This window comes from Ursus arctos, unplaced genomic scaffold, assembly GCF_023065955.2.
Source record: "Ursus arctos isolate Adak ecotype North America unplaced genomic scaffold, UrsArc2.0 scaffold_36, whole genome shotgun sequence".
Lineage (NCBI taxonomy): Eukaryota > Metazoa > Chordata > Mammalia > Carnivora > Ursidae > Ursus > Ursus arctos.
This window is the reverse complement of record NW_026623050.1, coordinates 14427358-14451950: the sequence shown is the minus strand read 5'-3', so window position 1 is coordinate 14451950 and position 24593 is coordinate 14427358. Positions and strand designations below refer to the sequence as shown.

General features: G+C 40.3%; 1 protein-coding gene across 1 annotated transcript in view; it reads left to right on the top strand.

Moving 5' to 3' along the window:
- Positions 1 to 24593, top strand: part of FBN1 (fibrillin 1) — a 225713-nt gene that overhangs the window by 80219 nt on the left and 120901 nt on the right. Inside the window, exon 7 of the mRNA XM_026518436.4 lies at positions 22359 to 22556. Coding sequence (XP_026374221.2) covers positions 22359 to 22556 — 198 coding nt within the window. The remainder of the gene's footprint in view (positions 1 to 22358; positions 22557 to 24593) is intronic.

Sequence of the window (24593 nt, the reverse complement as noted above, 5' to 3'; positions counted from 1 at the left end):
TCAGAACATGCTCATATGAAGAAGACCAAGGAATACTTACAAATCTAGTATATATCAATTGTAAATTATAAATATACTAGAAGTTCTCATATCACATAGCATACAGTGTGCACCTAACTACCAAGAGGGTTGGGAATTCCAGTTCCCAGGGAATAACATCCAAGTCTCTCATCTCCTCCAATAATAATAATAATAATAATAATAATAATAATAATAATAATATAATAATAATAATAATAATAATGGCAACTGCTCTTTGGTCACCTAGTGGGGTAAGCATTTGCTATGTATTATCTCATTTAATCCTCACCACAGCTCTCTGAGAAAAATGTTATTATCCAGCTTCTATAAATAAGGAAACCAAAACTTAGAGGTCAAGTGATTTGAACATTCATCTTGTAGATGGCAGAGCCAGGTCATTAACCAAGGTCCTTTACTGGTTTTAGGTATGTGAACTTCACCTCATGGCTGTTTAATCTTTATGATTGGGAATGCATGTAGGATGGTTTCAGATAAGGATATATTATAGAGGAAATTTAACTGACCCCTGCCCATACCAAGCAGGCTTGGTTTGAGCCTCACCTCTTCTGCATAGCATCTGTTACCTTGTTTTGCCTCCTACATACATGAAGTAGGAATAGACAAACCTACCCTTGCAGATAATAGATGACTGGAGGCAAATGACAAGCATACTAAACCATTTGACGGGCTTTGTCTCTATAAAAGAAGGGTTTTGTGGACAAAGTACTTGCAGTGTTTCTCTTCAGTAAATTTTGTTCATTATTTTTCTGCTATTAGATATGAAAACTTTACTCTGTCATTCTCACCTTCCTATCTGCCATCATCTCTTTCAGTCCCTCCTTGGCCAGAGCAAATCCATTCTGTAGTTGAATGCTGTGGAAACCTCTTGGCAGTTCAAAGTCTTAGCACTTACCCAGTCATTCTGGGAACCAGGGAGAGTTTACATTGTTTCCTTAGTTCACATGGACGCAGGCAAGGTTCATAGCTTGCCTGGGTTGGCAGACAGTTTTTCAAGATTGTAAAAATTGTGCTTTGCTCGGGACCCTGGCTGCTCACAGAGGTCTGCCTGCCTGTCCTTGGTCTGTGTCCTCGGCAGGCCTTTTACTCAGTCAGACTCCTCTAATGAGAGAGTTCTTGGATTTCAGTCTGGGGGAACCCAGCCTCCACCCACCAGACTTCCTGGAGAGCTCTCTGCCGATGCTGAAAGTGCCTGGGGCCTTGAGGATTGCATCAAGCTCCCTTTCGAAGGGGTCTCAAAATTCCTTAGACATAATTTATTTGTGGCTACACTTTGTTACGAAAGGAACCACGCTATTCCGGCCAATAAATTGTCAAAGGAGCACATACCTAAGATAGAGAAAATGGCTTGCAGTGCAGAATGCTTATTCCCTTTTCTAGTGCTCTGTATTCAGTATTTCCAGTAACTTTAAGTACAGCTTATTTCTGAGTAGACCCTGGTTTCTGCTCTTCGCATTTACCAAACCCCTCGGGGCATATGTTGAGTCAGGGCGGGCCTTTTTACTCACCTGTTTTCCTAGTCTCAACTTCAGATAATCAGCACTTATTTCCAGTGTGAATTCAGAGAGCTCTGAGACAGCTCTCTTTATGGAAAATCAAATAAGTGGATATGTCTCTGCAGTACTCCAAGCTCGCAGAGTAAGCTCTCACCAGGAAGGCGGAGCTGTGTAGCACCTATAGCTGCTCCCACATCACATCAACCATCATCCTGGCTTTGTTTTTTTGTAAAACTAGCTATCAGAAAAACAGACCCAGCTCACAGGCTTTGCTTCCTTGAAAATACATTTGATGTCCATTCTTATTAAGCTTCTCTCTGAATCAGCCTTCTGCTATTCATATATCTGTTTTTGCATTAGTATATACTGTAGCCAGATACTTTGTATGGGTTCTTTGGGATTTTCTTTTTTTTTTTTTTTTTTTGCCTTTTTGTAAAATTTCCTTACCTACTTCTGTGGTATAGAATTAGGTATAGAATTTCCAAAGCTAATTGTCAATGTGCCCAAATCACCTTTACTTTAGCAAAATAGCTTTGTGCTTTGCTTGACTGGGCTATAAGATGACTTAGGTAATTTATACTTCTCTTTACCACACGTTAGGGAGTACCTGCTTAGAAAGGGTTTTATATCCCAGCTTGGAATAGATCTAATAATTAAAACCCTCCTTTCTGGAATTACTAAGATATCAAAAAACTAAACCTTATGGGAGGAATGTTGAAATAATGTTCAAAATGATACTCAAGTATTTACAATTCTTTATATCCTGAACTACGTTATTTAGATTAGCTGGGAGGAGATATTTTGGAATGGGAAATAGTTGAACAAAACAAAGGTGTGTGCATAGAAATACATGAAATGTGTGGTAAGATCAAAGCTTGAGCGGTTTCTTTGGAGCAAAGAGAATTCCAGTAGGGAGGTGAGAAATGAGGTTGGATGCCAACTTAGCCTCACTGAGAGCTTGGGGTGCTATTATTTGTGTCCAGCCTATTTAAGAGTTTTTCTTATAAGAAAGCATATTTGAATGGGGGGGGTGGGGTACCATCCTAACTTGTGACTTAGCCACTGAAAGGGAAGCCTGGCTATTCAGATCTCAAAGCCTTAAAACTAGCAAATTCATGTCCAGGTGGTGGCTTAATTGTATTTTAGGCATAGTGTGTCAGGTGAGTGTTACGTTTTATTTTCAAGTGAGAACCTTGCAAACGCAAGCATATCAAATGACGGTCAATGTTATAAGGACCCACCACAAATAACCGATTATGCTCAGAGCAGCCCCAGTGGAAGAAAGTTGCTGTAGATGCAAACCCAGTTGTCTGGTACCTTTCCTTAAACCTTCACCTGATTCTTTTCTTTTCCCTTCCCCAACCTAGACCCATCTTGCCTAGCCTTCTCAATGAATACTTGGCTTGAGCTTAGTTCACTCAACTTTGTCGCTGACACACCCGTTGTTCTGACGGAATCCTGGCTTGAATGGAGCTTGCTCAGCTGTGCGTTAGACAAACCCTTCTGGCTGACCTGGTTTAAACCTGGCTTTCTTGACGCCATCTCTGGCATGTTCCAAGGTGAAAAAGGACTCTACTGCCCTTTCCATTGCTCCCCTGGAGGGGAAACCAATTGCCACTTGGCACCAGCATTTATCAGGCCCACATCCAGAGTAGTAACATGATTTAGTGAGAATAGTACCGGGCTAGAAGGCAGGAAACTGGAGTTCTAGTGCTGGCTCTGCTTTTTGGTAGCCGTGTGACCTTGGGCAAATCATTTCCCTGCCCCAGCTCAGTTTTTTCATCTGTAAAGAAAAGTCAGGACCTTTCTGATCCTAGGAATCAGGGATGCATGTAACATTAACAAACTCTTGAATGAATGGAGATTTTGGTTCCACATGCTAATTAATCTTTCTGCCTTCCACACTGCCTCTTTGCCCCAAATGCGGGTCCTCTCTATTGTAGTTTTGTAGTGCGCACTCAACTCCCTCTTAGTCTTGGGCTTGGGAACCTCAAGCCCTTCCTTCCTAAGGTGAAAACTATCTACTTGGGACACTTCCAGCTATTTCACATGCAATAGTTTACCTCAACCTTCCTCAACAACGCTGTAAGGGACTGTTATTACCTCCACATGACATATGTAGGAATTGAGGCTCTTTGAGGTTATACAACAGCACAGTGTTGGTAATGGGTGGGATCGGAATTCAGATCAGGCTCTCCTGTTTCCACAGCCTGAGCTCAACCACTATCTTTTCTATGAGAAGTACCTGCCATTGATATACGAAGTACCCAGCATTTTGTGCAAGAGATCTCTGGGAACCCCTCTTGTGAAGGTCTCAAAGAAAATGATTTCTAGCTGCATTTCAGATGCTTGGAATTTATGCTTTGCCAAGCACTTTTCCACTTAATTTTAAATCCATGGGTATTTCAAGGGGAATTTAACCCATATGTTTCTGTTTCCCTTGTACTTAACTCATCAAAGAGGATTGTTTTGTAAACCTTAGCCTCTTCTTATGAGCACTATTGAGCTCATATTTGGCTGGCATTGGCTGGATTTTGAATCTGCCATGGTTGAAGCTTGATGTTAAATCCTTCTTTCCAACCACTATTTCATGGTGGTTTCACCCTGCGAATGGTTAGAAATTGAAGGTGAATTATAAAGACTCTTCCACAACTGCACCAAGATTCCACTGATATAAAAAGAGAGTCACTAACGTTTGAAGTTTGTTGAGCTCACCTAAAACCTCACCACGTTAAGCTGTTGAATTTTGCATGAATATGTTCTATGAGGGTAAAAAATTAAATTCATAGATGTTGCATTTTCTCCTGAAATGATGTAGAGCAAAATTGTCTTTGAGAGATAAGATATTTGAGAAGCTTAGGTGTATTACTGCCTTGGAAAAGCCTCTTAGCTTAGACTCTCCTATTTGGAAATATTTGAGATATACAGCTCGTGCAGAGTTTCTTTCAGAGACCACCATTAGGCAAAAGCCTGTTTATTATCTTAGCATGTAGATTAGTTGGGTACATTCAGTTCTGATATCCTGCTGAGTTGGAGAATTAATTAACTTCACATAAGCTCATCTAAGGAATGTGTATAATTGTTGGTAGTTGTGCATGACCCAAAGGGAAGCAAGAAAAATTTTTGTACCTGGTTAAAAGTTCAGTTCGACAGACGTATATATTGAGTGTCTTCCGTCCCTGGCATTTGGGGATAGAGGTTGAGCGGTCAGAGGCAAACGGGGGACTGTCCCTTCTCCTAGGGAATTTACCATTCAATAGGCTATGACCTGTTTGCTTCTGTCTGTACCATGGGCCAAATGGTGTGAGTGCTAAATAGACAGTGTAAAGGCACTGCACCATAGAAGATGTTGTTCATTTTGACTGATGAAGTTGGACAGGCTCCCTCCAAGATGAAGTGTTTAAGTTTGGGCTTGAAGGATGAGGTCTTTGAAGGGGGAAAGACATTCTGGGATGAGATAACCAGACATGTTCTTGGACAATATAGACAATGCCAAATAGTTTTCCCAGATTTCTGCCCTGTGTGTAGATGTGGGGTGGGGTGAGTCTGGGGAGGTGGATCAGAGCTCTAGAAACTCAGGCTGGGCTAATGGGGATTGTGCACGTTTCTCATTAATGAGCACCTAGGATTAGCATGACAGCCTTTAACTGGGCACAGATTTTCAGTGCTGGGAGCCTTTAGTCGTAGATCAAGGAGAGAACATGAGAAAGTGGTAAGGAAAGGAACAAGACAGTGAAGAAACAATATGTGAAATTTACATAAAATTAACGTAAATACCATGTATAAATGAAATTAGCATAGCACATTAAGTATGGCCATATGTTTGAATAGTGCACAAATGAGGGTCGATTCTTTCTGAGGGAGGAGAAACCAATCAAATGATGTATGTTATGTGAAAAGATCTCTTCTATTCATGGTATCATTGTCATAGAACTATTAGACTCAAGATTAAATATTTTATGTATTTTTTCTCCTATCATTCTTACAAACACCCTATTATTATCCCTATGTATAATTAAGAAAACTTAAGATCAGAGAGTAAATAATTTGCTGATGGCCACATAGGTATATAAGATACAGCCATCTCAGTTTGCAGATAGTTACAAAGGTAATAGAAGAATATACACCACTTAGCATAAGCACTAGAACAATGCTAATACCTATTTGGACTTTCCCATCCCAACTCCTGGAGCTAATTACCTCTGTTGTAAATTTTAACACATGTGTTTTTCAACTGACAGCAAAGTTGCTTTTGTGTTTTCATGGTTTAGGGCGGATATATTTTCAAAAACAAAATTGGAATAATTTGCATTTCATGCAAACACTCCAACACTGCCCTGAGGGTTTACATATAGCTCCAGATTTAGGAGTAGAAGTAGGATCACTGACGCTAATACAAACATTGCTCAAATCTTGAGGGTTGGGATTTAATCCTGATATACAGAAAGACAGAAAAATGGGACCGAAGAGGAGGTGTGAATACGAGGGCCTGAACTAAGGTTTGAGAAGTCTGAGTTCTAATTCCATCTGCTGTTAATTTGATTTGTGACATTGAGAAGAGGACTTCACCTCTCTGAGTTTTAGTTGACCCTTGTAAGTTGTATGATCTCTTTGAGGAAGGCAGAGTAGTATGGGGAAAACACAGATTTTAGAATGAGGAACACCAAAATCAGAATTTTCATTCTGCCACTTAGCCTGTGTATGGCCTTGGGCAAGTGTCTTAACTTTACTTTGAGCCCCAGTTTCCTCTTCTGTAAAATGGGGGGGGGGGGAGGAGAGTCTCCCTCGGAAATGCTGTGAGAGTTAGGTGAGCCAGCATGTGAAAGTAGCCAGCACAATGCTCTATCACTGTGTGCTTTCTTTCCTTCGTCTATAAGCTTCTTTCCAGTTCTAAAATGAGAGATTCCAATGCTCATCTTATACATAAACTTTCGAAGCACAACCAGCTCATAATTATGGAATTTCCTGTATTAAGGGGCTAAGCACTTCTCTCAAATCAGACTTGTCATCAGAAAACTTTCCAAGGTCTGAATGAATCTTTTCTTTTCACATTAACAACAACATCTGGGATTTAAAACAAACAAATAAAAAACCAGCTCCTCTCACACAAGCGTTAGGGGCAGGGAATGGAAAGAAAAGTGTGATAAAGTTCATTTACCACCCTTTTCCTTCCCCTTCTTTGAGCCAAAACAGATTAGAAGGCTAAGACTTTGTTTTTATTGGTCGTAGAGACCATCTGTGTCTGCAGAGGGGATCAGCACTGCTACCCTTTGTAAAGATTGAATAATTCCTCACGTTGATGCAAATGCGGTAATACCGTCCAGTGCCCTTGCAGTCTCTCCCTACCCACGGGCCTCCCTGGCATTTACATCGTCCTTTGCTTTTCAGTACATTCTTATTGACACATAGTTTGAAACTGCCACTGTTTGGCGATAGCTCCAGAATTCCATTAGTTCCAGATGTCCACTGTGTTTGTGTATATTTTTATGATTGTTATGGTAACAAATCAAATACATATAACAATTGGGAACCTGGGGGGGAGGGGCGAGTGGTCTTTATTTTCAGTGAAGGGCAGTATGTGGGACATACCACATTAAAAAATAGCTCCACTGTTTTCGAAAATAGAGAAACAAAGGTATTGGTGACCCTATTTTAAAAAATGGAATGTACTTCACAAATGAGAACTGGCAGTCATGTCGATGCATGTGACTATTTCTATGTTAGTTCATTTAAAAATGTGTATGCATTAAGAGCAGAGTGTTAAGGCCAGTTAGCAGAGGCTAGTCACGTCCCAACATTAGACACCTTATCCAGTTGCCAGGAAGGAAAATTAAGTTGATTTTTAGAAGATGAGTTCATGAAGGAATAATATCTGGAATTCTCCTTTGAATTTGGGTGAAATTTATTTGTTTGTTTATGTTTTTCCTTTTAAAGTTTTTATTATGTTATGTTCGTCACCATACAGTATATCCTTAGTTTTTAATGTAATGTTCCATGATTCATTATTTGCATATAACACCCAGTGCACCATGCAATATGTGCCCTCCTTAATACCCATCACCGGCCTATCCCAATGCCCCACCCCCCTCCCCTCTGAAGCCCTCAGTTTGTTTCCCAGAGTCCATAGTCTCTCGTGGTTCAATTTATGCACTTGATTTGCTTTGCTCGATCTTTTTGCTCTTGATTTTAAAAATACATGCTACATAAAAATTTCAGAAATGCAATATCTTACTCTTGGATCATTCACTGACATATATATCAAATGATAACAAAATCCATGTATTTGGTGTTTCAGTTAGGAATGAGTTTGGATAAAGTAACAGAAACCCCACCACGGGAGCTTGAACAAGTAGGGATTAATTTTTCTTATGTTACAAATGAATTTGGAGATATCAAAAATGTCATCAAGGGCCGACCATTGGCTCTTCTTTCTTAATGCTTTACCATCCTTAGTGCATGGGTTTTTGTCCTTATGACTGCAGGTTGGCTGATGGACTTCCAGGCATCACATCTTTCTAGAAGGACAAAAGAATAAAGGACAAGGGGGTAATCCAGGTGACTGTGTCTCATTTTATCAGAAAATGAAAAGCTTTCCTTGACTCTCCATCTTGTAGGCCTCCACTCGCATCTTATTGACAGACCTGGGCACATGTCTACTACTGACTGGAAGGTAGCTAAGGACAAAGGGACTGTAGAGAGGGGTGAGGCAGCTGTCCACCTGTGCCTTTCACCTTGCTCAGAGCAAGAATCCAGGCTTGACTTGATCTTCATGGTAGCCTTTACTCTTACTCTATTGTGCAAATCCCAACTATTATTCACAAGAGGAGGCCAAGCCAGAGAATAGAGCTGATTCAGAGCAAATCTGTCGGCCCTGCAGAACAGACACATGTCCTGTGGTCTATGGGTCAGTGGCATCATCTGTTTTAAAGAATATCAGAATATCTCAGTAATCTGTTACCATGGTATTTGTGGGAGTAAGGGGAAAAAATGGGGAAAAAATAGGAACTCTGGTAGGTATTTTATATACATGCTTTCATGTACTACTCATTCTGCCTGCCTGGGAAGGCAACCCCAGGGGGGCAGAAGAAACTGACTCAAGGGTAACTGCTCACTGCCACACTGGTCATCGTAGTTTTAGGATTCGAATCAGATGGGATAGATTCAGGGACTCACAAGTAGTTACTTATGGCTTGGCCAAAGGGAATGAATAGTGCGCAAGATTATGGGTTTAGACTAACTTGGGAGATACGTAATTTTTCATATTCATTCATTCATAAATTCTTGAGAACTTATTATGGACCCACAAACTAGTCTAAGCCCTAGGGATACAAAGTTTAATGAGATAAAATATTTATCTTTAAGGGTCACAGTCTGATGAAAAATAATCATATAAATCAGTGATTCTGATGGAGCTTAATTAGTACAACAGAGGAAGGAAGAGGGGAGTGGTCAGGGTAAGACTTCCCGAGGAGGGATTTGCTGGCAAAATAGGGGGAGGAAGAGCAATCCAAGCAGAAGGGACATGAGTTGAGGAGCTACAGTCCCCTTGGTGTCACTAGGCAGGGACTGCACCGAGGGGAATGGCAAGAGATGAAGCTCATAGGAACCATTCCACGGAGTGCCCTAGGTTCTAACCCAGTGAAGTTCACTATTATGTGGTTAGGGGAAATGGGGATCCATGGCAAAGCAGAGACGGTTGGGTTATAGAGGAGGGGCAGATTCAGAAGCTGTCAGGGTGGTAAATTTTACGGGCTTTGCAGGGCTGTCTGAGTGTGGGGTGAGAGGACTTGTATAACACCTCCTCCTAGGTTTGCGGACTAGGTGATCTGAGCCATGGCGATGCCCTTCACCAAAATAAGAAGGATGGGAGGGGCAAGTCTGGTGGAAAAATGAGCTTCTATCAGACACATCTTTCTACTCACACTGCCTTTCTTGGGGGATGAAAGTGACCTTCTCTCCCTAACCTGGCTGCTGTGTCCTGGCTCAGGCCAGCAGAGAGGCCACAAGGGCATCTGAATGGTTCACCGCTTGGCCACTTAAAGTCCATCAGACAGCTGGAGCGTCTGCCCAAGATGCACAGTAGATTAGTTGCTAAACTGAGGCTGAAAAGCAGGCCTCTTGACTGTTTAAGCCGCCTGACTTTCAATCCTACCCCTAGGGTGTATTCTGCTTAAATAGGCAAGGTAAAAGCCTTAGTAAATGCCTGCTGGCATTTGGGGAAAATCGGCTAGAACTTTGTGTGTCACTAAGAATTAGCTACTGACTTATATATGGCTGCGGTAACTTGTCTGCAAGTTTATTTGTTCTTATATGGCCCCTCTCGAGTTACAGTCGAGGTTCGAGGGTAGCTGCTACAAGGGCTGTGTTTGTTTGGGCGTGTGTTCCTACTGGGAAGGGTTTTATATTTTCACTTCTCTTTGAGAATGACAAGTTACGTATTTTATAAAACTCTTTCTGGCTAATCTGGACAAGTTACCTAAATAGTCCCACAGTCTTATTCATTACTTATTAAATGGTGCAGAGGTTTAAGCCTTTTTGGAGCCACAAATGCTTTTAAGAATCTGATGAAAACTGTGGACTCTCTTCCTCCAAAAAGGTATAAATGCACACCGTATATGGGTCAGATCCAATGGGTTGCAAGTAACGAAACTAGTTGAAGCAGAAAGGGAGATTTGTTCCCGGGATGTCCCAGGAACTCGAGGGCAGCAGCGCACCAGAGCTTAATCGAGGCTCTCTCGACCTCTCCCTGAGGCTACATGGTCTCTCTCCTTGCTCCTCTCCTCAGACGTAGTCCTTCCTCCACACAAATGACCTGCTCTGTACTTCTTCAAATACCTACTGGCCTAGAACCCTGGAGGTAACATCACCTGAGGGTCCTGCCCCCTGCAGGGGGGAAGACCAGTACTTCCCAATCCCAGTTCCAGTCCCAGTTCTTGAAGAGAAGATGTGGTTGCCCCACTTGGATCAGGCACTTAGAGACTAGGGCCACTTTACCGTGTCCAGCTGTCAGACACATGACTTACGTGCAATGTTAACTGCGATCGTCAAGTTAAGAATTACGGACCAGAGAAATTGGAATGCTGATAACCCCGAGGCACTCCCTTTTAGCCATAAAACTACCGCAGAAAATGGAACATGCATTTGAGTAGAGGATGTTTGCATGAGCGTAAGACCTGAGAACACTTGCCCCGTGCAGGAGTTGTGGGTTTTGAATATCAGTAGTTAAGTCCCAGGATGGTGAATGTGATGTAGATTGAATTATAACACTCTTCAAGGTCATTGATATTATATTCCTAACTTTTACCCTTAAAGGTTTGGAAATTCAATTTTAATTATTGTTAACATGCTTCGTAAATATCCAAGGGAATACAATATAGACCTGTTCATACTTCCAGAGAGCCAAAATCTGGCTCAAGTTGTTTTTTCTTCCACAGTCGGAGAAAATTGTGGTGTTCGGCTTGCCTCTTGGGGCATGTTAAACCACTTTTAATGCTGTCTCTTATTATTTTCTGACCATATGCACTTTCCACACATATCTAACTAGCTGCCTCCGATGAAACCCAACGTCTGGCCAAGTTGATGTAAATCTTTAGTAAGTGGTAAGAGAGAACAGAGTGACACAGTGCCCCTTTAGTGTTCAGACAGTACACGATTTAATAGTTGTAGACCTCATAGTTTCAGGAGCAACTTGAGATTTTCTTTCCAGTTCTAGAGAATGGAAATTTCCGAGCTGTCTTCCCACTGGCTGCGTGAGGTAGAACTTAGACACAACTGGATTGACCTGTTTGCCTGTATAGCATAGTGTTCCTCCTTAGCTCTTCGGATTACTTACCTGGGGTGTCTGGAACATAATTTTTACTTCCAAAGAGCATGCTGCATGCTGTGCAATTGCTATGTGATGCTTTAAAATCGTTGTCACCTACGAAACATACGTGTCCCAGAACATCCAAACATGTATGTTACCAGTGAAGCTGCCAAGAGGCCAGAAGCTACCATGATTGTCCAGTTGGTAACATGTTCTCAGTCCATGTGGTAGATCTTAAAAATGGATGACTGTGAAATAACAGCAAAAGTGCAGTTCTAAGGTTCTAATACTTTTAGTCTGTGGTTTCTCAGAAAATCAGTGTTCTGCCATGTTTTGATATCTGAGCATGCACAGATTTTTGTCAGGAATCTTCTTTTGTTGATTAATTAAACCAACCTGACTGGGTTTGGAACTGTGGCCTCTCCCATTCCCTCAGCTTCCATGCCTGTCTTCAGCACAGTTCACTCACGTGTTCTGAGTAATGCTCATACTTTCTTCCAACTTGTCTTTCTTCAGTTGAGTTTAGCGCCAGACCCGAGCTGGAAATAGTCTCAGGAAGTTTTCATTCATCAGATATTTTCTTCCAAAGAAAAATTCTGAGACTAAGAAGGTCACCTTGAGAACTACTTGATAATATAGTGTCATAGTTCAGTGATTGTGTGTGTGTGTGTGTGTGAGAGAGAGAGAGAGAGAGAGAAAGAGTCAGAGACAAAGAGAGAGACAAGGGTGGAGGGGATGAGCAACCTGTGTAATCAGTACCCATAAACAAATGCATATTTGGTAAAAAGCCAGTTCTAGAAATAATACTTCTCAACCAATGTATCTAAACTATCTCATAGTCATATATCTGTCTTGATGGTACAGAAAGTCCATATTTATATGAGGTATTTCTCAGTTGTGGTTAAATAGCTGAACTTTTGTGCTCGCCTTAAGTTTTTCACCAGATCTCTAAGAATTGATAATATCATTGGAGTGTGGTATGTATCAATTTCCTGTAGAACGAACTTAGGGCTGGCAGCGAGCTGCTAGTGGTCTTGGATTCCCTTGCCCTGTCATTTCGTAGAAGCAGCAGTGAAGTTCCTCTGGAGGAAATCCCACCCACATGCCAGGATTCCGTCACATATTGTTGGTCTGAGCCATGTGTACTTAACACTCGGATTTCTGTGAGAATTGGCCAAACGTGTTTGAAGGAAGAATTTCAACCATATAGTTTATACATAAATATGTGAATATGATATGACTACATGCTTCTCAAAAAGAGGAAGGGAAGGGCAAGAAATTAAGTGAAAAAGCTGAAATGCACAGACCAAGATTCAATTTCATTATACATAGGTTTTATAGCATCAAGATGTGCAGATAATATTGTTTTATGCAGGGCCAGCCTCATCCATTCAAATCACCTGTACTATACATGGTACTTTGTAAAAGTGTGAAGACCTTTCATACTGGTTATTGATAGTTCGAGCCTAATCTTCTGTCAGATTCCCCATTCTGGTGAGTCGCTGGCCACTTATCCAGATACTGGAGCCAGAAACCCAAAGTCATCCTTGTCTTTTCAGTTTTCCACACCCTTCACATGCAAACCATCTTTAAGTGCTGTTGGTTCTTCCCTGCCCCCCCCCCCCCCCGGGATACCCCTCACCTGCTGGCTGCTCTCCACTTCTGTGCCACCACCTTTGTCTAGCCACCGCCATCTTTCCTCAGATCCTTCAGTAGCCTCCTTGCAAGCCTTCCCATTTCCACTCTTGAACCCTCTACGCAGTACACGTTAAAAATAACACGTTGCGTTTTCAGTGGCTTCCTCTTGAGCTTCGAGCCAAATCCAAACTCTTTACCATGGCCTGGAGTGTGCTGTGTAATCCAGTCCCTGCCCAATGTTCCAGCCCCATGGTATGCCCCTTTCCCCTTGCTCTCTGAGCTCTACTCATAGTGGCCTTCTCTCATTACTGGAGAAGCCAGGCCCTCTCCCAGATCAGAGCCACTGCTCTTGCTGTGTCTTAAACCTTGGAAGCACTTACTCTCACTTTGCACAGCTGACTTGCTCTCATCCTTTAGGCCTCTGTATAAATAACCGCCTTCTCCAAGAAGTCTTCCACGGTGGGTATCCCCAATTATTCTCTATCCTGGCAGCGTGCTTACTTCATTTGTAGACTAAATCACAGCCTCAAATCTAAAATGATTTTAAATGTATTCACCTGTAGGAGGGCACGTATTGCATGGTGCACTGGGTGTTATATGCAAGTAATGAATCATGGAACTTTACATCAAAAACTAGGGATGTACTGTATGGTGACTAACATAACATAATAAAAAATATTATTAAATAAAAAAAAATGTATTCACCTGTTTGCTGACTGCTTCCCCTGCCAGATGGTAAGTTCCATGTGGTCAGGGACTGTTTCTCATGCTGCTCACTGATACAGCACAGTAGCTTGATAAATATTTGTTGAATGAAGTAATTCTTGATTACATTTTACAACTGTAAAGTTTATTCATTGAACCTGATCACTGAAGTCAAAATGTCCGATTTTATTTTATGCAGTAGGATTTTTTAGTTGTAGTAAAATATACATAACACACGATTTATCATTTTAGCCATCTTTAGATGTGTAGTTCAGTGGCACTAAGTGCGTTCATATAGTGTGCAACCATCACCACCATCCGTCTCCAGAACTTTCCACCTTCTTGAACTGAAACTGTACCCATTAAACAATAACTCCCCTCTCCTCCCTTTCCTCAGCCCCTGGCAACCACCATTCTACTTTCTGTCTCTGTAAGTTTGGCTAGTCTAGCTATCTTATATTAGTGGAATCTTCATTGGAATAACACCAGTTAATTTTTATTGCCCCTTTACAAGTATAGGCCTTTATTCTCTGTATGTGAAAATCTCATTTATAATAACGATTTTCCAGTTTTAACAATAAACATTCCATTGGAATCCTTCAGGAACTTAATTCCTTTTGGATAGAATTTGTATTTTAGAAATTAAGCAATATGACAAGGCACTTTTAAGATACATGAGTTGATCTAAGAATATGTTGGCCCTGGAAAGTTTTATGTTTAATATCATTGATCGCAGGGCCCTTTACTCTTATGTTATTAGTCTTGCTTTTGGAATGTAGGGAATGTTTTATACTTGGTGGCTAGGAAGAAAATATAAAAGAACAAATAAGTCAAATTGTTATATAATACTATTGTTTTTGTCTTGCTGTTCAGTAGTTGATGCTCTGTGGTGAAACTGCAGTTTGGTTTTACACGGCATTCATGCGAGCCATTTTCAACGTGCATAAATCAGTGCCAGCTGGTTCTTTAACATGCAATTTGCAGACCATGAAAAATGAAGACCCTGTATAATTTTATTATCTTGATGGTAAATATGTCACCCAACCCAGAATTTGACTTCTATACACTCACCACCCATTTTTTTTTTTCTAGTAAAGGTACTTTGGAGATAATGTTGGGGGAAAGTGAAAATCAGTCATGACTTTTAGGATGTACAGTGAAGGAACAAATAGTGTCAGGTCAACGATTATTCAGACATGAGATATTCTCTTCTCTGGACAAGATTGCTTACTGTTTTCTTCATCATGGAACAGAATAAAATGTGATCACAGTATTTTGTGGTTGAGTTGCTGCTGCACATTATCAGATTCCACAGAACTATGGGCTGCATTTGGTCAACTACTTAGTCTGCATGTTAGAATTAAAAGGTGTACATCACCTTGTTTCTGTAGTTTTGAATGATATTTATATTAAAATTTATAATAGTAATACTTTCATGAATTAAAGAAGGTAAAAGTCAGCAAAATGTTAATAGAAAGAATTTTGTGCTTATTCTTGTGCCCTGTTTCCAAAATGTTTTTTTTTAATTAGTTAGCAGTGAAGCTGTGTCTCAGATACAGTTACTAAAAGGTAAACATTTTGCATAACGTAATTTAGTAAATTTTGCCAAAAGGTCATATTCTTTAAATAACATTGTGGAGGCCATATTCACACTCATATCTTACGTGTAGTATTTTGTAAAAATGTATGGATTGGAAAGTATATTTGAAATTTATTGTGTCATTTAAGAAAAAAAATACGTAGCTTGGATGAGATGGAAGAGACAATATCGCATAGTAAAAGTAGTCCAGGAAGGAATTCTCACCCCCTTAGAACTTTTATTATTAAACATTTCAAACTTACATTTAAGTTGAAATAATAATGTAAAGTGTACCCAGATTCCTTCCACCTACATTAAATATTTGTTCACATTTTTCCACTTTTATACACATAATTCTCTATGTGCTTATTTGTATATGTGTATATATATAATATATATTATTAATATTATGTGCCATATATTAAATATTAGTGTATAATATATATAAATGCAGTTACATATTCATAGCATATAGGTATATATTTTTATATATTTGTTGTCTGTTTGTTTTGTTGAATCATTTGAAAATTAATTTGTATATATCACGACACTTTACCTCATAGATACCAAAATACCATGGCCATATCTAAGAGAACAATTCCACAATATTATGTAATATACAGCCCACATAAAATTTCCCTGGTGTGTCTCTTTTTGAAACAGAATCCAACTAAGGTTTGGTTATTCTGTCTTTAAATAATCACTCTACCATTTTGGGGGGGTCTTTTATTTTTGGAAAAGTTCAGGGCAGTTGCCTTTGAAAATCACACATTCTGGGTTTTCTGAGTGTTTTCTTGTGGTGTCATTTGTCTTGTTCTTCTACCCCATATGTTCTCTCTGCTACAGGTTAGGTCTGGAAGCTTCATTTGATTAAGGTTTGACTATTTTTGACATAAACTTCATGGAGGATGTTTAGTACTTTATATTTAATCAAATCGGGAGTCATAGAGGTATTTCAAGGTGGCCTGTGATAGTGCAATTCTTGAGGAAATTAAATGTTAACTTTTGGTGTTACTGATGCTAAGTTTGATCAATGTGTTTGGAACCTGGGTGGATAATCTCTCTGGCATTTCTCTCAGGTACCACATCTAGCACCGGGCAGGGCAGTTGGAAGTGGGAGTTCATGGTAGTGGAGTGATGTCATGTATATAGATGTGCTTTGTAACACTGGGAGGGGAGAGCTTAGAATCATGATTTCAGTTGACTATTAAGACAGTGAAGGTGATTAGCCTTCTTAAAATTTAATTTGTTGTTTGGTTTAGTGAGCTTGTGGTTCCAGGGGGTGGGAGTGGGGGAGGGAGGAGAAGGGCTGAGGGAGGATGGGGTGAGACCAAGGCATTAGTATTTTGCAAAACTTCCCCAGGTGATTTGGTTATGTCCTAAGGTTAAGAGTAATTGGAGTTAGAAGAAATGGCAGCGGTTATGAGACTAATTATGATCATAGAACTTCTTTGCTTTGATTTTCCCCAGACTGAAAGTTCTCTGAACTCTTTCCTCAGGAGGTTGTATTGAAATTCCGCATGTTAGGAGTCTAATGTGTCCCAGGCCAACCTACCTGAAAGGAAGAAGCATGCTGTGACCCTGTCATGGATAAACTGATATCTCATTCTTTTGTTTGTAATTTTTATGAAAAGAAGCATTTAAAATAATTGGAGCCTACTGCCCCAAATTATATCCTTGTGCCTTCCCTGCAGTTTGTGGTTTAGTGACTGGGCAGGAGTGACAAGAATTCATTGTACCACAGAATAGTCTTTCTCTGTGCATGATGCTTTTGCTTCAGGGTGAAGTCTGATTACAAATGAAAGTGAAGTATTCTCAACATTTGCAGCAACATGGATGGGACTGGAGGAGATAATGCTAAGCGAAAGAAGTCAAGCAGAGAAACACAATTATCATATGGTTTCACTCATCTATGGAACATAAGAAGTAGGAAGATCGGTAGGAGAAGAAAAGGAAGAAGAAGGGGGGGGTAAACAGAAGGGGGAATGAACCATGAGAGACTATGGACTCTGGGAAACAAACTGAGGGCTTCAGAGGGGAGGGGGGTGGGGGAATGGGATAAGCCGGTGATGGGTAGTAAGGAGGGCACGAATCGCATGGTGCACTGGGTGTTATACGCAAGTAATGAACCATGGAACTTTACATCAAAAACTAGGGGTGGACTGTATGGTGACTAACATAATAAAAAATTTTTATAAAAAAAAAAAAAAAGGAAAAGTGAAGTAACACTGTGGGTCACAGCATTCTGAGCTGCAGATCTGGAAAGGGGCCGAGGATCCGGAACTACATGTACACGTTGGTTAGATCCCAAGTCTTGAGTCTAAATCTGTGGGGACTGTGGAACAGTCCTGGAGCCTCACCACTCAGAATGGGGACATGTAGATGGAGAATTTCTCATGAACAAGCCACACTAAAGTGAGCCAGTTAAAAACAATTAAAATTGCATTTTAATTTGGGAAGGGCTTGGCCTCTTGTCCTAGCTCATGGCGTTCTTATAAGGGAATGATTGTGGAGCAATTTGCAAACAGAAAGTATTTTTAATATTGTATTTTAGTTGTATTAGGAGTAACGATTTACGTTGAGGGAAGGAGTCAGACATTACCCAAGCACTGAATTAAGCACCTTCCCGGTCTCGTGCTGGGACTATCTGAAAAAAAGAGTATGTAAATTTAGCCTGGTATCACATAAGTGCTATGGGAATAATTGTAAATAATTGGATTATCAGTAAGGAATTGGGAGTGTGGGCAGATTTTTTCCTGTGGTTAAAATCTTGGACAAAAACCAGCATAACTTTGGCAATCTGATGAAGCACAGGACAAAAGGCACATGCTGCCAAATCAGAATGACCTTTGAAAACCACGTTAATAGAGCATTTACCTTCCAAGGGATTTTTAGATCCAATTCGGTTTCATCCAGATTTTGCCTCTCCCTCCGCACTCAGCAATTTTTATTGAAAATGCGGCCCTACAAATACATTTTATGTCCACTTCCTAATCTGCACTGCCAATGGTTTGGTTCTTTGTCCATAGTGATACGTATTTAGTGTGGAAATGGGTTAAGTCTATAGATTCTGTTACACATACTCCAACTATTTGCAAAATATCCAGTGTATTTAATAAAGACGGGTCCCTATGTCCTCTAGAGATGCCTAATGAAAATTGTCAGAATTAACGGTTGCCATTTCTATTCCATGTGTTTCATATTGAAATGAGGGTAGGAAGTTGCTGACCCTGGAAGAGTCTAAGGATTATTTTCTTTTTACGAGGTCTTCCAATGAGGAATTCATGTCTGAAGTCATGAGGCAGTGTCAGACAGGACTGAATCAGATTGTCTTAGTATTTTGCAGTATGCCTTGATTTTGCTGGTGTCACTCTCAAAACACGTGTTTGCACCTACCCTGAATCTTTGCGATTCATATACAAGACCTTTCCGTAAGGTACCTTGACAAAATGAGCAGCAAAACCAAATCCAAGCAGTGTCGAAGAGAGGATTATAAATTCAAATTCACGTTCCATTATGTTTTTTTAAAGATAGAAAATGACACACCAACATGAATCTATTTGATTTAAGTATTTGCAGTAATTAAGAAGAGAAACAAACCTAAATTTCTTTGTTTACCTAACATAGAAGCTTTTATTTATTTTTCAAATAGAAGATTATGTTGCTGTGATCTTTCTAGTCTCAGAAGTAAAATAAATCTTTTTTTTTTTAAGATTTTATTTATTTATTCGACAGAGATAGAGACAGCCAGCGAGAGAGGGAACACAAGCAGGGGGAGTGGGAGAGGAAGAAGCAGTCTCCTAGCAGAGGAGCCTGACGTGGGGCTCGATCCCAGAACGCCGGGATCACACCCTGAGCCGAAGGCAGACGCTTAACCGCTGTGCCACCCAGGCACCCCAGAAGTAAAATAAATCTTGGTGGCTATTATATAAGACCAAACGTTTTTCAACCTCAAGGAGTTCATCAGTAATGTATGGCGAATGTTGTATGTAATAATGAAGAATCGGAAGCAATTTAAATGACACACAGTAAGGAAATTATTGAATAAATTATGTTATAACTCGATGGAAAATTATCCATCATGTACATCAATTAATGTAGCAATTAAAATCATATTTTGGATTAGTAGTTACATGGGAAAATGCTTTTGGCAATGTTAAGATTCAAAATTATAGATTTAATATAGTTCCTATTTTGTGATAAAGAAAAAGACACATGTAGGGGCACCTGGGTGGCGCAGTCATTAAGCGTCTGCCTTCGGCTCAGGGCGTGATCCCAGCGTTCTGGGATCGAGCCCCACGTCAGGCTCCTCCGCTGGGAGCCTGCTTCTTTCTCTCCCACTCCCCCTGCTTGTGTTCCCTCTCTCGCTGGCTGTCTCTGTCAGATAAATAAATAAAATCATTAAAAAAAAAAAAAAGAAAAAGACACACATAAAATTAGGTTAAGATAATATAACCAATTTGTATCAAAGATTTCTTTAGGTGCAATTACATGTGATTTTTATTTTCTTATGTTGCTACCTTTTCCTTATTATTTGAAATAATTATTTTCAAATCACAAAAATATATTTAATAAAGTGTTAAAATAGAAAGAAAATGCCATATGTTAGGGAAGTATTTATTAAATGCCTATGGGTAATATTTGGAAGAATTGAGCCAAATAATGAACAATTGCAGCCTTTGACTTTGTCCATGCATTTACTGCGTTTAAGAGCACTTCTGCTGCGAACTGTCATGGTGCTGTCATTTTTCTTTGACAGAATGAAATGAGGGTGGAGATCTTATTCAAGAACATTTAATTTTTATGTTCTTGTTTGAATTCAATACTATGGAAGAAGATAGCAGATTTTGAATAGATCTGGTATACTGTGAAAAATATAAATATTGAAACATACCTAAATTTGGCAATATAAAACTAAAAAATAGTAGGGTAAAAAAAATGCATGAACAAAGTAAAAAGACAATAAACTGAGGAAGGGACAGGAGATGAGGCTGGAAAGGTGGGTGGGGCCAGAGCATTAGAGACTTGAGGGGAACAAAGGTAAAAGGTTAGTCTTTTGGAATGGTAACACTGGTGGTGTTTACGTACAATCTAAACAATTTTTCGGACTTTTTGTGTATCCTGAACTAGTATTTACTTAATAGTTTTCTTTAAATTGAATTAAACTTTTTTTTTATTCATCCTCATTACATAGCAAACATAATTGTGAAATCACGAGTCTGTTATGGTTATACTTTTTAATAATACAAATTAGAATTAATAAATGACAATTAAAACCAGACAATCTAAAGCCATCTCGCGTCCCATCAGCGATACACATAGCACACTTTGACAAGCACTTGCGTGGAGAGGGAGATGTGGAGGTGTGGGGACTCGACGTTTAAGCCATCCTGTCCATCTCTCAAGTGCTACCATAATTTGGGCCTAGTCCTTTTGCTGAACTTGACTGGGTGACATTTTGTTTTAGGAACTCCTCAGAAGGCTCATCTTTCCACATGGACATTAGGACAGCGTGGGCCTTAGGGTGGTGCCGTTGAGCACAGGTGGCTCATTCCAGCAAGATAGAAGGAAGAGTGAGGAAGAACGTTTAGTGATAGGGAGCTGCTGGGGTCATAACTGCACCAGAGAAAGCAGGAGAGAATACACAGAACAGAGCATGCCTGCAGGTTGGATACAGCTATTGCCCAAATGTGGTCACGCTCCATCCTGGTCGCCCTTGCTGGTCCTGTAAACGAAGAGTTGTCCTTGGTAAACTGCATATCTATGTCTCCTGAGCTACCTTGAGAAAGAAAGAAGAAAAGAAAGGAAAGAAAGTGAAAAGTGAAAAATGAAAACCTAACCCAGAGGTTTCATCAGCATACACAGTGATTCTCATAAACCGTAGAATTCAGTGGTGAAAGGAACTTACTGGAGTTATTCAGTTATTTATTATTTATTTACTCCATCCCTGGACTCACAGTAAACTATCTATGCACTTCTGAAAATGACATGGGGAAGCATGCAGTTTTGGGTAGTGGGTAGAAGCCCATGGGTCTTGCCACAGCCCAGCCTCCCTTATACATCAAGGTCACTGTAGAACAGAAAGGGATATTATGGTCTCAATGTCTCTCATAGAGAGACGGAGGATAGCCTGACTTTGGTCCTCTGTGCTCAGTACATGTTAATCTTTCTTGTTTTTTGGCTGCTGAATCCAGATTGACTTTCTCCCTTTAGCAAAACAAAACAAAACAGAACAAAAACGGAGGCAGATTTTTGTATCCAGTGAGAGTACTTGGAAATTCTCCTGTGGCCTTCGCTTAGCCCCGTCTGCTTGAAGATGGACTTTTGCCCAAGGGTTACAGTGATTTCAGACCAATGTCCTTACTCTTTTTCTTAAATACCTAATGTCTTTGCATGGGTAGATATTTTAAAATGCTCGCTTATTTGTTTGCTTGCTTGTTTTTTGTAATTGAAATAAGATGGACCCAATCCAAAAGAAATGAGTAATCCATTTCTTTTGTTCAAGGAACTCCCAGGAAGAAGGTGCCATGACTTGCCTCCTTGCAAACTTTGAAATTTTTTGCTTTGTCCAGCCTGAATAATGATAGACTGTAAGCTCCGTGAGGGCAGAGATTTGATCTATTTTAATCATTTAAACATCTACATCAATTGATGTATTGAATTCAATATATATTGAATTCAATGAATCCAATGATGGATTGAATTCAATCCACTTCTATGTATAGCATACAGCACAGGGGCAGAGTCCTAGTAGCCACTGATCCTTTTTTTGGTGAATGAATATATATGAATATCATAACGTTATGTATGTAGAGGACATCACAGTTGTAAAGTGTTTTCCATTATCTCATTTGATCCTTACAACGGTGTCTTCACGGTGGGTAGGAACTGGTGTTTTTATCCCCGTGTCCTAGGGGAGGAGCATGGAGCGGTAGCATGGTCTGCCCAAGGCTTCCCACAGAGTCACTAATGTGTGGTTCCATCCCTGAAGACTGTTTCCCAATTGGGAGTCAAGCAAGATGGGGCACAGCTGTTCCTCTGCGTGATGGTTCCTGCTTTTCCGGACCTTCATGGAATTCTCCTTCTTTCTTTTCAGATTACAGGACAGGCCCTTGTTTTACTGTGGTCAGCAACCAGATGTGCCAGGGACAGCTCAGCGGGATCGTCTGCACAAAAACGCTCTGCTGTGCCACAGTCGGCAGAGCCTGGGGCCACCCCTGCGAGATGTGCCCCGCCCAGCCCCACCCCTGTCGCCGAGGCTTCATTCCAAATATCCGTACAGGAGCCTGTCAAGGTAAGTCTCTGGCCGATGGAGTTATTAATGGATTCATCTTATTTGCTCTGGAGAGCCATTCTCCAGTGAAGTTGGAAAGAATGGAAAAGCGGTGTCAGAGACATAACTTCACGATTTCGCTGACGGCATGATATCCAACTTAGGCATTAGGAGCGTGGCTCAGGAGAGAGCAGCTGGTCTCCCTGGAGTTTTCCTTGCCAGCAGTCCCCCTCCGACCCCAGAGGTGTTTCTAGGGGGTGGTATGGTTCTGTTTGCAGCAATGCTATGCATCGTAGCAGTGCTGTGTGTAAACACTAAGCAAAATTTGTGAACTAGGTAGTTTGTTTTTCTCAATGTTTTCCCTTCGTTTGATATTGTTGGAGTTCCTCTGTCTCATAGGTTGTACTTAGTTGACCTCAAGAAAATTGTTCCTCTCTCCATTTTACATGCTACATTATGCTTTTTTTTTTTTACAAGTCAGAAATAAATTAAGATTTGTTTCACAGTTTTAAATATCCCCAGATGTCGCCTGCTCGCTTCTTCTCCTGCCTCCCATAGAAGCCCTTACTCTGTTTTTTGGCTTTCACTCCTGTTCTTCCAGCTGTACAAATTCTTTTATTGTCTGGATGTCTGGCAGGAAACAGGAGGAAGTGAACGGAGGCAGTTCACCACTAAACTGATGGGATTGAAAACTCCCAGGCTGTATCTGTTTCCTTTAGACATCTTCAGGGCTTTTTTAGCAAGTTGCAATATTTTCAGAAAATTCAGGGTATGCTTTTCTGAGGCAAACAGATGCTAGTTTGGTTTTGTTCTATATGTTAATTCTAAGGCTAATATGCAGTAAAACAGAATTTGAGCTTAATCCCACAGGTCTGTGGGTCTCCATTAAATTACACTTCCACAAATTCCACTTGTGATAAACACTGTTGGTCCTGGCTCCCGACTTCTATGTATAACATACAGCTCCTTTATGTGCCCTTCAACTTGTCCTTCTGAATGTCAGGAGCAGCAAGAAGTCACTTTGAAACAAAGGAATTACAGAGGAGTCTAGTGTGATTTTATGAAATAAAAAGTAAGTTTAGTTCTCCCTTTCTTGGGTATCTTCTTTATTTTTTCTCATCCTTAGGCAGTCCCAGGGAGTTTTGGAAGAAATTCTTGTTCTTGGTGTTCTGAAATAGCTACTGCCCATGAACTTACCAACAGAGACCAGAAAGCCAGATGTGGTGTCCATGAGTCCTTGTCAAAGGCTGAGGCACGAAGAGAATTGGGGTTCAGAGAATGAAGAGGGAAAGGGAAGAGCAACTGCTCTGTGACTTTGCTATGCATTTTATACAATCTAGGCTTTATCAGCATTTTCTTTCTGTCCCTTCCTGACTCTGCTATTAGACATCTGAGGGGGGGGGGGATAAAAAGATTTCTATCAGAAATTTTGTGAAACCCATGAAATCAAAATGGCAGTCATGTTGCCACTTTGAGAATGAAATTCCTCATGTTTGGTTGTGTTTTTTTCCGAGTGATTCTGCTATCGGCTTGGGGCTGTGTCTCTTTGCTGGTGTTTTCAGGCCTTGGGCCAGAAGTGAGGGGCTGGGGGCAAATGGGTTCATAAAAGAGCTTATTCTGTCTTCAGTCTTGGAAGGTATGGCCAGCAGAGAAGTGCCTTCATATATTTCCTCTCGGCCAAAAATTATGACCAACAAGACTATCAAGTTTTGCTTATATGTACCATCAATTTCAAATAGCATTTTAATAACTTATTCAGCGTATCAAGAGAATGGAAACTTCTGGTCTAAGACAAAATTGAGATCAGCTATAAAACATAATCTAATTATACTTCACATATAGTGATTCATTTGTGGGCCAGGATATTCCATTTAAGACAGCGACACTTTTATAGCAAAATAAATTGTTGCTCCTTTAGTAGCTTTTCCTTCCTGCCAACTTTCCGCAAGAACACAGGTTATTGGAGATCTAAAAATTGGTGATTGCTCTCTTGCTTCATACAATGAAGAGTAAAACAAGACAATACACTAAGTTTCCAGATTTCGAAAAGAATATCCA